The sequence below is a fragment of the Hyperolius riggenbachi genome, chromosome 1, assembly GCF_040937935.1.
Source record: "Hyperolius riggenbachi isolate aHypRig1 chromosome 1, aHypRig1.pri, whole genome shotgun sequence".
NCBI classification, from domain to species: Eukaryota; Metazoa; Chordata; class Amphibia; order Anura; family Hyperoliidae; genus Hyperolius; species Hyperolius riggenbachi.
The window spans coordinates 450,876,024-450,890,832 of record NC_090646.1 but is presented as its reverse complement, the minus strand read 5'-3'; the positions used below and the strand labels follow the sequence as shown (position 1 = coordinate 450,890,832).

Below are 14,809 nucleotides of genomic sequence, written 5' to 3'. Positions count from 1 at the left end.
TTATTTGCCCATTTGTACTGGTTTTTACACCATTTAAATGATGTCCCTATCACAATGTCTGGCGCCAATATTTTATCAGGAAATAAAGATGCATTTTTTTCAGATTTGCATCCATCACTAATAAAAAGCCCATAATTTATAAAGTAACAGCATTATACCCTCTTGACATACATATTAAAAAAGTTCAGTCCCTTAGAAAACTATTTATGTATTTTTTATAATTGTGAATTTATTTTATTTTTTTTACAAAAACGATAAGTGTTGGTAACTATTGGGGAGTGTTGGAGGTAAGGGGTTAATTTAAAATGTAAAAACAGGTCTTTGCATTTAAAAAAAAATGCTTTTAGATGTAGTTTTACTATTTGGCCACGATGGCCTCAGTGTTTTTTTGTTTGTGTTTTTTTATGCATCCTGTAAGCGAAATATGTATGCTTACAGGAAATGTACTGAGGATGGGAAACACTTTTTTTTATTTATTAGAATAATCGTGCAGCTTCTCATAAAAGGCGCAGATCATTGCTACGGGGACTTAGATCAATGATTAGAAATTGCTTTCCCATTCATTGATATCCTGGCGGGCAGATGGCAACATGAACAAGTGCACAAATAAGCGGGAGCGCGTACAGCAGTGGTAGCAGCGGGGGTACGTATATTTACTCCCCTGGGCAGTTAAATGAAGTCTGCAGGGGAGTAGATATACTGTACTGAAGCTGTAAAGTGGTTAAGATTCCTAACAATTTTGGTATTTCAGCTATTGATACAGCAATAACCTTTTTATTACTTATGCCATCAGTTTTACATATTTGGATCATCCCAATTAAAATGATACCGCATATGCCATATTTCATCACTAGTTGAGCATACAGTGTACTATTAGCGCTGGCCATTGCATCTGTAGAAGCTGTATGCTATTGCTAGGGAGCGCAGTTTGGAGACCCCAGTGCAGTACAGAATGATCCCTAAAGCCAAGTAGAGTTTTATCTCCCTTACTCATCCCTAATTAGCAGCAAACATTGGCACTTTTAAATGCCAGCTTCTGTTAGAAATACTATGGAAAGGTTAAGGTTTATATCCACATCAAAACAAACTAGGCAAACTGAAATCACATGTGCCATTTTTATTTTTGTGCCGCTGCATACAATTTGCTTGTCAATTCGTATGTAAGCTGGAATTATTTGCATCTCATGGACCAATCGTACATGTGCACCGTGGTGGGTGGTTAAAGGATACCCGAAGTGACATGTGACATAATGAGATAGACATGTGTATGTACAGTGCCTAGCACACAAATAACTATGCCTTGTTGTTTTTTTTTTCTTTCTCTGCCTGAAAGAGTTAAATATCAGGTATGTAAATGGCTGACTCAGTCCTGACTCAGACAGGAAGTGACCCTCACTTATACGAAATTCCCCTTTTTATCTCTTTCTTGCTCTCAGAAGCCATTTTCTGCTAGGAAAATGTTTTTTTTTTATAGTTGGAATTTCTTACCAATGAGGGTCCCACTGTAGTCACTTCCTGTCTGAGTCAGGACTGAGTCAGCCACTTACATACCTGATATTTAACTCTTTCAGGCAGAGAAAGAAAAAAAGGAACACAGCATAGTTATTTGTGTGCCAGGCACTGTACATACACGTCTATCTCACGTCTCATGTCACTTCAGGTATCCTTTAACTCACCCTTGTCACTGCCTGCATGTGCTGCCTTCCATATCATGTTCCAACTCTCACATACTTGCTCCTTCACAAGGCCGTATTTGAGAGTGGAACATGCCATGGAACGTAGCATACATTTAACTTCCCCCTGCTACGGTGCGCATGTATGAAGATTCAGGTTCTCATCGGCAGAATTCAGAACTAGATTCTGAATTCAAATATGCCGACTGCACCAACATTTCTCCATTCCTAAATGAGGGAAATGCTGCGGTACCAGATTAAATTCTGCACTTATTTGTGCAAAAAAAAAAAAAACACTGTGTGGTTAAGGCTATGGAGTTTATAATACAGAAGAAGTCTATAGTTTTGCCTGGAATTTGCTTAGAAGTAAAATACACTATCTATCCTATCTATCTATCTATCTACTGTATATCTATATATCTATAATATTTTTTTTAAGACGCACCTACGTATAAGGCTTGGGTCACATTAGTGTTCGCTGTCCGGATCCGCCTGATCGGATCCGGACCGTATACACTTTTCCAACATGCGCTGTTTTTCGGGTCCGGTCATCCGGCCCACGCACCCGGGCCGGATCCTGACCCGAACATGCGGCCATGCTGTGCAATGAGAAACGAATGTTTCTCATCACACCAGCACCGGTCCTATGCCACTTGGGGAGCCCGGACTACACGCCGGTATTTCCCATGCTTGCGGTGCCTTTCCGGCACTGCAATGTATCTAGTTCCGGCTACTTTATTGTAGCCGGAACTGATACATTCCGGATCCGCAACTGGTGGCCACCGCAGAGACCCGTACGGTCTCTTTGCGGCCCCCGGACCCGGACACTTGCGGACTCGAACCGCAAGTGTGAATGGGGTCTAAAGGACAAATACCAGGGGGAAAAAATGTATACTAAACCTGGTGCATCCATGGTGCAGGGGCATCTTGTGGAGCTTTCCTTATGCAGTCTTGCTTTGTCCTTTACAGCTTTCTATACCAATCTTCCCTGCAACCTTATTTGGGGTGATCCTAAATGCTACCCACTACTTACTGACACACCTCAGAGGCCTCATTGTTTATCTGCTGTGTCCTGACTAAAATTGCTTCTGTGACAGCTTGTACTGCTCTGTACTTGAAATCCATTAAGGTTGAAACACTGAATGGCTTTTATTTAAAGCTGTCTGCTCTGTCCAGTTTGTATTCATACACTTAACCACAACTCCTCTTCTCTTTAACACCTGTGCTTCTCACATAACACTCTTATGGCACAGTCAGCAGCCAAGCTGCTTCTTTCTTTAGTCTCACGACTACCTGTATCACAATCTCAACCACAATCTCCTGAGCTGTCTGTTATCAGCTGTTGGCCTCACTGGCAGTGTGTGGAGGTGGCTGCCCCAGCGTCCTAGGGACTGGAGATACTGTGTGTCTTAGCTGGTCAACCCCGTTTGCAGACGTGGTGATATTTAGTTTTTCTGTGTCCAACTAGTGCCGATGGGCTCATGGGCGGCCAATAACTGCTCTTGCTCAGTAGCAGTGACCTATCAGATGTCAGTGGGCATTATTGCTTCATTGTTTTAGGAATGACACCCACTGACATCTGTTAGATCACTGCTACTGAGTGTCTGCAGTAATTGGTTCCCGAGACCATCTACACCAGCCAACAAAAGAAGCAGCAAATGGTCTGGTGGTAGCAGTCGCAGTATGGACTTGTGGGAGGATTGTATTATTCGAACCATAAGACCCATTGAGCCCCCCCCATTGTCTGTCTCTGTGTTGGGGGAGAAAAGGTACATCTTCTGGTCTAAAACATATGGTAATGCTGGCTAAGGGGATATGACTCAAGACACACAGGTTCAGGAACAGAAGCATGCATGCAGAGAATGGGTAAATGCCTACACTGTGTATCCTCCTTATTGCAGATCCTTCCTTGCTGACAGATATGGCATGTGATGGACAACATCTGTGTAATTAAACAATCATTGAAAACCATATCTTAACAACAAAGTACTGGATAACTATGGCTAGGCACCTGGTCATGCTATTTGTATTACTATGTTTTATTTGTGATTTTCTGCTTATTCCTCTGTACTGTATTGCAGGAAGCAGTCTTTGCTGGTGAACAACATTGTAGCAATTCTAGCAGCACTTTTCATGGGAATCTCTCGGTCTGCAGGATTATTTGAACTCTTGATAGTCGGGAGATTTCTAATAGGACTTAATGCAGGTAAAATATGTATACAAGCATACTGAATTAGCAAAACAGATATTTAGTATATAGTGTGTGCAGTATGTGTTTTTGGTAGAAAGTCTCTATTGCAGCTATAGGATTAACTTACACTACTGAGCCCAAAATCAAACAAAGGCAAATTCTCAAAGCAATCATGTTGATCAGTTTATATTGTTTTTAAGTATTAGCCTTGCGACTGACCTTTTTTGAAGTTCAATCCTTGGTTACAGTTCCCCATACACATGATACGATTCTTTGTGCGATTCGATTACGATTCTATTTACGATACGATTAAATCCGACATGTCCGATCAGGATTCGATTCAATTTGATTTTGCATTGTTTTGCAATGGCGAATCAAATCCTGATCGGACATGTCGGATTTAATCGAATCGCACAAAGAATGGTATCGTGTATATGGGGTGGCCTCTCCTGTCTAAGGCCCGGTTCACATTAGCGGTTGTTTGCCAAACGGACCGGATGACCTGACCGGATCCGGACCGGATCCGGATCGGAACCGTACGGTTCTGATCCGGATCCGATCCGGATCCGGTCAGGTTGCATCAGGTGGTAATCAGGATGCGATCCGGATCCGTTTGGCAAAATATACGTAAAAAAAAAAAAAAAATGTTGGGGTCTGGGAGGTCAGCAGAAGGGGGACCTGTGGAATCAGGCCCTCTGCTGTTTAGCACTCACCTCCACCTCCGACATGCTGCCAACATCCTGCCAACACCTCCAGCTCGTGCTGCTCCACTCCAAAATGCTTGCCCATGTGTCCCCAGCCAATATCGCCGCAAAAATCCGCATAGGAAGTGGGGTAGAAGATCCGGATTTCTCAGCCAGTGTGTTGTGCGGCCTCCGGTTCCCATTTGTTTGTATTGGCCGGATGGTGCAGTCCGGCTCCGCCCCGGATACGGCTGCCGGAGGGGCCGGATGAAAAAATAGCGCATGTTGGAACGGAGGCCGGAGTCCGGATCCGGCCCGGATCCGGTCCGGCTCCGGTTCTGCAGAACGGACCCATGTGAACGGACGCATAGGCTTTAATTGCTATGCCGTGCGTCCGTTCCGTCCGTTCTGCAGGCGGTGCGGCTCCGGCACGGCGATTCCGGAGGGCCACCGCAAGTGTGAACCGGGCCTTAGTTTTCCTACTATCAATTTTACAATTGCTTGCCACCATTCATTCTTTTGAACCATGGTTCTACTGGAATGCAGGGTCACTAGCCGTGCAGTCAGTCTATTCTTTAATTTGGTTCTCAAATAATTACATCTGACTAATCAGTTAGCTTTATCCATGGAGAAGGCTGCACTGTGCTGACAAGCACATCTAGGGCTTGATTCACAAAAGCGTGCTAACTGTTAGCACGCCAGTGAAAAGCCACTTATCCCGTGCAAACTGCCTCTACGCGCTAATGTGTGCGTAAACTTTAGGGCGCATAAAGCTTTTCGCGCGTAAAGTTTATGTGCAAAATCAGCCGCTTATCTAGATAAGTAGCGTGATAAGCATACTTTGCACGTAAAGCGGCTGATTTTGCACGTGAAGTAGTGCGTGTAAAACTTTACGCGCACAAACTTTTACACGCGCTAAAATAGCACGCAAACTACTTAGCACCCTAGTTTGCATGAGCAAAGCTTTTAGGCGTGCTAATGCTGGGAATACACGGGTCTATCCGGCGGCCGATTAGACGCCGGATCGACTCCAGCCGCGTCCCCGCTCGTGCACACGGATCGATTGCCGCTCATCCCCGCCGGTGCTTCCTAATCAGCGCTCGATTCCCTGCCATTGTCCGCCGGCGGAGATCGTTCTGGAGTCGAGCAGCTTGATCGGGCCAGCTGAATATTATCAGCTGGCGGATCAGCTGGTCGATACACGGTACAGAAACGTACCGTGTATCCCCAGCATTACTGTGTTAGTACCCTTTAGTGAGCCAAGCCCTTAGTCTGTGAAAAGAGTATTCTGAAAAGAGAATTCTGCACATTCTGAACTTAATATTCTGGTGCTTATGAGAATTGGCCTTGTTCTATTGTGCACTTAGTCGTGCTTTAACCTCCCTGGCGGTTAATTTTTTTTGCCAAATAGGCAAAAATCCTTTTTTTTTTTTGTTTAATGTAAAGCTACCAGAGTGGTAGCTACATGAAACACCACTAGAGGGCGCATGTGTCCCTCTAGTGCGATAGTCGCCGGCATCAATAGCAAACAGGGGAACGCGTATATAACGCGCTCCCCTGTTTGGCTTCTCCTGTCACCATGGCGACGATCGGAATGAAGTCAGCCGATGTCCTGACGTCAGACGCCTCCGATCCAGCCCATAGCACTGCCCGGAACTCATTGGTCCGGGCAGCGCAGGGCTCTAGCGGGGGGGGGGGCTCTTCTGCCGCTGCGTGCGGGCGATTGCCGCAGAGCGGCGGCGATCAAGCTGTACGCGCGGCTAGCAAAGTGCTAGCTGCGCGTACAGCACTTTAAATGGCCCACATCGCCCCACCAGGGGCTGAGATATCTTCCTGCGCGGCATAACCCAAGCTCAGCTCGGGCTTACCGCCAGGAAGGTTAACCTCCTTGCCGGTTATCCCATAGTTACAAAGTTAAGAAAAGGTGGGGGGGAAAGGCTGCACATCCCTAAACACGTTGCAATTGAATGGTTAATTGCACAGGCATACACCGCCTCTGTCAGACTGAAGAATGCATGCCCTGCATCCAAGACAAGTGCTAACATTTATTAACCTCCTCGCCAGTTATCCCTAGCTCAGCTCGGGGTAACCTGCGCAGGAGGATTCCTCAGGCCCCGCTGGGCCGGGTTTTTTTTTTTTTTTTTTTCACGCAGCGAGTACTTTGCTAGCTGCGTGCATATCTCGATCGCCGACGATTCCCGCTGCGCCGCCCCCCCCCCTCCAGACCCCTTGCGCAGCCTGGCCAGTCAGTGCCAGGCAGTGCTGAGGGGTGGATCGGGATTCCCTCTGACATCCTGACGTCCATGACGTCATCCCGCCATGGCGACGGGGGAAGCCGAGCAGGAAATCCCGTTCTGAACGGGATTTCCTGCTTGCAAAGATCGATGGCGGCGATCGAAGTAGGTAGGGGGATGCCGCTCATCAGCGGCTATCATGTAGCTAGCGCTAGGCTAGCTACATGAATTAAAAAAAAAAATTAAAGTACTGCGCCGCCCCCTTGCCGACATAATTGGAAAGGCAAGGGGGATAATGTTGATGTACATTTATTATAGTGTATGCATAGGTGACTCACAGAAACTTAAAATCATAAGTATGAGGCCTTAAAGGGGAACTGGAGAGAGGTATATGGCGGCTGCCATGTTTATTTCCTTTTAAGCAATACCAGTTGCCTGGCAGCCCTGTTGATCCTCTAATACTATTAGCCATAGCCCCTGAACAAGCATGCAGCAGATCAGGTGTTTCAGACTTCAAAGTCAGATCTGACAAGACTAGCTGCATGCTTGTTTCTGGTGTTATTCAGATACTACTGCAGAGAAATAGACCAGCAGGGCTGCCAGGCTACTGGTATTGATTAAAAGGAAATAAATATGGCAGCCTCTGTATACCTCTTACTTCAGTTCCCCTTTAAAGGGACACTGAGAAAACAAATTAAAGTGCAACTACACAGTAGTCTTCTCAGAGTGGATTGGTTGGAAGTAGGAAAATAGGCAAGTGTAAGCATTTGGATGCCTTTGAGTGCCATATTGCGTTTTGCTATCCAGGTCTTTTTAATAAGGAACTTCAAAAAGTGGCCCAAGGAATGACAGGAGGTGAACTGGTGACCGGTTTCTAGGTGCCCAATAGTGTTGTCCGGATCATGAACGATTCGGATCTTTGATCCGAATCTATTTTGTGAGTCTAATCATCCGAATCATCAAAATGAGTGATTTGGATCGCAAAAGGGGCGGGGCCAGGAGCGACACGCCCCCTCTCAGCGGGCAGCGGGGTCCTGGAAGCAGAGCTGAGATGGATCGCTCTGTTGGATGGGAGCCAGCCTTGCAGGGAGACAGGTAGATGAGGGAGAGGGGACATGGGTGCCACTGCCAGATATGTGTAGAGCACACATACTGGCTATAATGTGCTGCTCAATATAGGCTCTCTGTTCCGTAGTTGTGCACAGTGACCACATTGGAAGCTTTTGGCTCAGCACAGCTCAGCTCAGTAACTTTGCAGGCACTGTGATTGCAGCGCAATATGATCCTCCTAAACAGCTGCACTTTACTTTGGGGAATGCTTTCTTTCACTGTGCGATGTTTGCATGCAAAGTACACAGATGAGCATATAGGTGAAATACATTAAGCATATGATTGCAGCATGTGGGTATTGTGTGCAAACATTTCTGCTCGTCCCTCCTCCCTTCTCTGTCCACTCCCTGCCCTCTGTCCATCTTCTCCCCTTCTCTGTGTGTCCACCCCCCTCCCCTTCTCCTGTCCTGCTAGTCATTTCACCCCCGAAATGCTTCCATAGTCAAATGATCCGAGATTCGGATCAAAGATCCGGATCTTTTCAATGATCCGATTCGAATCATCCGGATCATTGAAAAGATCCGAACTTCCCATCTCTAGTGCCCAAGGCCCACTGCTATGTGGGGTGAGAAGTCTAGCACATCTGGATCCTCAGAAGACCTAGATGTACTATAGCACTTATTATGAAAAGACATAATACTGGCCATGAGAGAAGGTTGTCCAAACACACAGCTTGCTGGGAATGGGGTTGTATAGCAGAAGACCAGTTAGGGTGCGTACAGACATCAGACTATAGTCGTTGGAAACGATCGTTACCGACAACATTGCCCAATGATCGTTCGTAAAAAGTGCACAAACGATCATTAACCACTTCAGGACTCAGCCTTTACCCCCCCCCCCCCCCTTAAGGACCAGCACTGATTACTAAAATCTGTGCTGGGTGGGCTCTACAGCCCCCAGCACAGATCAAATACCAGGCAGAGCGACCAGATCGCCCCCCTTTTTTTTCCCCACTAGGGGGATGATGTGCTGGGGGGGGTCTGATGCGTGTGGGTGGCGGGGGGGGGGGGGGCACCTCAAAGCCCTCTCCACCGCAGGAATCCCCCTCTCCCTCTCCTCCCTCCCTGTCCCGGAGATCGGAGGCTGCACAGGAACAGATCTGTCCTGTGCAGCCTCTAACAGGCTCCTGCCTGTCATGTGACAGCGATCTCCGGCCGCTGATTGGCCGGGGATCGCTGATCTAGTACAACGCTGCTACTGTTCGCTTTGTTTACATTTTTACAACGCTGCTGATTATTTCCGCTTGTGTTTACATTTAGCCTGCGAGCTGCGATCGGCAGCCTGCAGGCTATTCACGGAGCCCCCCGCCGTGAATTGACAGGAAGCAGCCGCTCGCGCGAGCGGCTGTTTCCTGATTAATTAGCCTGCAGCCGGCGACGCAGATGTGCGTTGCTGGTCCTGCAGCTGCCACTTTGCCGACGCGCGTTATGAGTGCGCGGTCGGCAAGTGGTTAAAATGAACGACCAACGAGATGTCATTGGTAAAAAACGATCCATTCGGCCAGATCTTTACCAACGACCATCGTTCAAAAAGTAATATCTGTACAACGATCGGTCGTGGGTCGTTCGTTCTCAAAGCTTTGCACATGCTCAAACAGTTCTTTTTGACACTTGTGTTTGAAATCAGTTTATACATCATGTTGCGCATGCAACGCTCGTTCCAAGATCGTTCGTACACGAACGATGTTCAAAGAAGCCTTTCTTTAAACGATCATCGGCCGATACCTCCTTTAACATCGTTCGTCGTTCAGAACGAACGATTGTTATCGTATTTCTGTACGAACCCTTAGAATGGCCATGATGATGATGATGATGATGATGCTTTAGAATCTGTGGGTTATGCTAGAAAAACAAGTCCAATCCATGGGGGTCCCATCTCGTAATTTGCAGGAATTAAAGGATCTGCTGCAAACACTTTGGTGCTGTAAACCACAGGACCCCTTCAGAGGTGCCTTCACATGCCTCTGCTGATTTTACAGTACTAAGGGAGACCTACACAATGCTGGGCAAGTGGTTTTATGGTCTAGACTGATCACTGAATAACTACGACAGTGGAGATAGCCAGTAAAAGGAGCATTGACAATGGATGTCTGCAATATGTCGGGAACTTGAACTGCTTATATTCTTAACTGAAAGCCTATTTGGGCAGGATACCACAGAGAAGTCATTAATTATGAGACCTTTCCTACATGGCACCTAGTGAGCTCACAGTCTAGGTTTTTCTGTTTACCATTCATAAAACAGTCAGTTTATTAAACCTGTCACTCAGCTGATAGCAATAACCTTTACATACAGATTTCCATCATCACTAGACTCTCCAGTAATTGCAGTCCAGTCCAAGAACTTCTAGGCAGCCCTTTCTGTGCAAATAACATTAAAATGTAAATGTGATAAGATATGTTATTAGCTTTATTACTTTTTGGTCTGTGTCATTATTATTTCAATGTCCTATAGCATGAATGTCCTTACATACATCGCCATATGTTAAGCTGGTAGGCATCAATAGTTATACAGTTATGACATTCAACCAAGATGAAATGGTTCAATAAACATGTTAGAGTATTTCCACTGAAGAATGATTTTAGTTTCTTCAGATGGTTAGAAGCTTTTTCCATTCAATACACCAATCTTCTAAATGCAACAATTAAAGGTATTTTGGCTATTTGTAGAAGGGGTTAAGTGTTTATCTGTAGCCACTAGGGTCTTTATTTCACTGATAATACTCAACCCACAAAGATGCCAGACCCTTGAAGACCAAAAAAAACCCAAAATTGAACAAGACATTTGAATGATTTCTTTCAGACTTGGCATTTTCAAGTTGAAAAATTGTGTGGTGTTGTGCTTGCATGCTAACTATAATCAGAGAAAAAGCATGTGTGCATCAACCAAGTGAACCTGACAAATCTGGCTTTGCAAATTTGGCCTATTGGCTAATCACGAGACATTGCTCATGCAAATAAGCATTTGCTTTCGCATGCCTAAATATGCAGGGTCAAAACCAAAAACCGCAAAACAATCGCCCTGCGGGAATTAGTTCATGCTATACAGCACTATCCAGGGGCGCCACGAGGAGGCTTCCCATTGCCCCCATACAACCGGGGGGCCGCGGGGGTCCCAGGCACTCTCACCGCCTGGAACCCACACAGCGGCACCCCGGAGGTGGAGGCCAGGGGGTGCAGGCGATCTCCCCAGCGTGGCCAGCGCCGGGAAGAGCCGCCCGCGCACACCTCCCAGGATTAAAAACAGGCACTTACCTCAACGTCCATTGCATTCTGCTATATGCGCATAACCTGGGCGCGACACATAAGGGGCGGACAGGCGCAAATAGCCTGCTCCAGGGCTCTCACCTCCTAAAACAAGCCACTCACTACCTGCCCTCAGAAGAAAGAAATGCAATGCTAACTATAATCAGAGAAAAAGCATGTGTGCATCAACCAAGTGAACCTGACAAATCTGGCTTTGCAAATTTGGCCTATTGGCTAATCACGAGACATTGCTCATGCAAATAAGCATTTGCTTTCGCATGCCTAAATATGCAGGGTCAAAACCAAAAACCGCAAAACAATCGCCCTGCGGGAATTAGTTCATGCTATACAGCACTATCCAGGGGCGCCACGAGGAGGCTTCCCATTGCCCCCATACAACCGGGGGGCCGCGGGGGTCCCAGGCACTCTCACCACCGGGAACCCACACAGCGGCACCCCGGAGGTGGAGGCCAGGGGGTGCAGGCGATCTCCCCAGCGTGGCCAGCGCCGGGAAGAGCCGCCTGCACACACCTCCCAGGATTAAAAACAGGCACTTACCTCAACGTCCATTGCGTTCTGCTATATGCGCATAACCTGGGCGCGACACATAAGGGGCGGACAGGCGCAAATAGCCTGCTCCAGGGCTCTCACCTCCTAAAACAAGCCACTCACTACCTGCCCTCAGAAGAAAGAAATGCAATGCTATAATCAGAGAAAAAGCATGTGTGCATCAACCAAGTGAACCTGACAAATCTGGCTTTGCAAATTTGGCCTATTGGCTAATCACGAGACATTGCTCATGCAAATAAGCATTTGCTTTCGCATGCCTAAATATGCAGGGTCAAAACGCCTCCTCGTGGCGCCCCTGGATAGTGCTGTATAGCATGAACTAATTCCCGCAGGGCGATTGTTTTGCGGTTTTTGGTTTTGACCCTGCATATTTAGGCATGCGAAAGCAAATGCTTATTTGCATGAGCAATGTCTCGTGATTAGCCAATAGGCCAAATTTGCAAAGCCAGATTTGTCAGGTTCACTTGGTTGATGCACACATGCTTTTTCTCTGATTATAGTTAGCATTGCATTTCTTTCTTCTGAGGGCAGGTAGTGAGTGGCTTGTTTTAGGAGGTGAGAGCCCTGGAGCAGGCTATTTGCGCCTGTCCGCCCCTTATGTGTCGCGCCCAGGTTATGCGCATATAGCAGAACGCAATGGACGTTGAGGTAAGTGCCTGTTTTTAATCCTGGGAGGTGTGTGCGGGCGGCTCTTCCCGGCGCTGGCCACGCTGGGGAGATCGCCTGCACCCCCTGGCCTCCACCTCCGGGGTGCCGCTGTGTGGGTTCCAGGCGGTGAGAGTGCCTGGGACCCCCGCGGCCCCCCGGTTGTATGGGGGCAATGGGAAGCCTCCTCGTGGCGCCCCTGGATAGTGCTGTATAGCATGAACTAATTCCCGCAGGGCGATTGTTTTGCGGTTTTTGGTTTTGACCCTGCATATTTAGGCATGCGAAAGCAAATGCTTATTTGCATGAGCAATGTCTCATGATTAGCCAATAGGCCAAATTTGCAAAGCCAGATTTGTCAGGTTCACTTGGTTGATTCAAAGGTAGAAAGTAACCTGCGCTGTGCTGGTACTAAGAAGGTGTAAGGGTGCTGCTCCTTTTAGCTGGGTGGCGCCAGTAATCCTAGGTAACAGAAGAAGAAACAACGGAGCGCTCCTTGGTGCATTAACTTTTTAATCTTGAAAAACACGCAACATAAATACACTTACAGTGTGTTGATGAAAAGTGCGCTTGTCAGGCCTGCGGGCGGTCCTCTCTCTGCTCCTGTGCCTGGCCGGGACAGCAAGAGCGGTGGTATCGGCGGGAGTGACACGCGGTGAGCGGAGCCTGGTGCGCTGGAGCCGTATGACGTCACGACGCGTTTCGGCGTAACCACGCCTTCGTCAGGTGACGCTACGGTCCATACGGCTCTTATTTATACTACCCAAAGTGGGAGTGTTTGGGAGTATTGAATTGAAGGACCCCGCCTATATGGCGTGTCCTATTATTAAGCAGGTGTGCTTTTTTGAAACAGGGAAACTTTATTAGTTTAAGGACAATTATAAAAATAAAACGAAAATTAAAATTACGGGCGGTGACATTGCACTCTGCCCACTGTGCTGTAAATATAAGTGATAAATATAAGTAATACGTGTGTGTTGCTCGGGCAACATTTATGTCCCAAGTAGTGGTGTCTCAAACCATTGGATGCGGGGTCTGGGTGTGATGCCGCCTCAATGGGCTATACAATGGCTCCCCGGTGTCCTCAATCAAATTAATTGATGCGACGGGAGAAGTGCATATCTGCTAGATGTACAGCAAAGGTGCGGCTGCAGATGCGACAATAAAGTCGCATCGGTGTCCAGCGCTGGAGGGGTATGTGGCTAACAGATGCATAAATGCAAAGCTAGCGTAATCATTATGCGACTGGGTTGCCGTGGTTAAGGGCTTAGGCATGAAGATATATGTTACTAAAACATCAGGTGTTCCAGTGATGCTGTTGCAGGGTGGGGTAACTGTCAGACAGTACTCGTTAAGTATAAATTGGGCTAAGAGGTGCCCCCTAAGGGTGTGTGTTTTATGGACTTGCTTGCAACAACTGCCCTAAAAATGCACAAAAATGCTCAAAAAATGCCTAAAAAAATGCCTAAAAAATGTGTGAAAAATGCCTAAACATTGCATAAAAGTTATAAAAATTATAAAAATCACAAACCATAATGGGAAAAACACATGTTAAATTAGTATAAGAGCAACTGGCTTTCTTAATAATCCAATAATTCCCGGGATGCGTAGACAGTCCTTTTAGAGGGGAGGGGTAGGGGGGTGGGGTGGGGGGGGTTTAAGGGGGAAAGGGGGGCGGAGAGAAAGGGGGAAGAGGAAAAGGGGGGGGGGAAATGGGTGGGGAGGGAGGGGCGAAAGGAGGGGGGAAGGGGAGGGTTGTTTTGGAAGGGGGGAAAGGGAGGGGGACCGAGGCAGGGGGGGGAGGAAGAATAAGGCCTATTGGGCCCCAGAAAGGTGGAAATGCCAAGAGGTTATAATCGTTACAAAAAGCTGCGGACTTCCAGGTCCTCATTTAGGCCTTTTGGTGATAGACAATCTAACTTGAAGATCCAGTACACCTCTTGTTCACAGAGTTTCTTATATCTTAGGCCTCTAGGGATGGTGGCAGGGATTTGCTCTAGGCCAAGTATCCTCAGGTTATTCGGATCTGATTGATGACATTTAGCGAAGTGTCTGGGGACACTATGTTTCTCAGACTTGGATATAATGTTACATTTGTGTTCCCCAAGTCTTTTTCTTAATGACCTAGTGGTCCTTCCGACATACAATTTTCTGCAACTACATTCTAAAACGTAGATCACAAAGTCTGAAGCACAGTTTATGAATTGCTTCATTGGGATAAGCCAACCCTCTGGGTGCTCAAAGGTTTTTTTGGCCATGCTTCATGAAGGCACAGCACCCACAGCGAGCATTTCCACATCTGAAGTTCCCCACTATACTACTTTTCAACCACGTTTGTGGAAGTTCGTTTCTTTTGTTACTTGGGGCAATCTGGTTTCTGAGGGAACGGGCTTTTTTGAAGATGACCTTAGGTTTTTCTGGCAGAGTTTTTTGTAGGAGGGGGTCCTGTAGGATGATTG

General features: G+C 46.9%; 1 protein-coding gene across 4 annotated transcripts in view; it reads left to right on the top strand.

Annotated features, from left to right (window-relative positions):
• Window positions 1–14,809, top strand: part of LOC137520525 (solute carrier family 2, facilitated glucose transporter member 11-like) — a 97,212-nt gene that overhangs the window by 40,926 nt on the left and 41,477 nt on the right. For 3 of the 4 annotated variants that reach the window (XM_068238740.1, XM_068238739.1, XM_068238738.1), the window contains one exon: window positions 3,755–3,879. The exons of the other annotated variant lie outside the window; for it this stretch is intronic. In XM_068238740.1, the coding sequence (XP_068094841.1) occupies window positions 3,755–3,879 (125 nt within the window). The remainder of the gene's footprint in view (window positions 1–3,754; window positions 3,880–14,809) is intronic. 4 annotated transcript variants of the gene reach the window in all.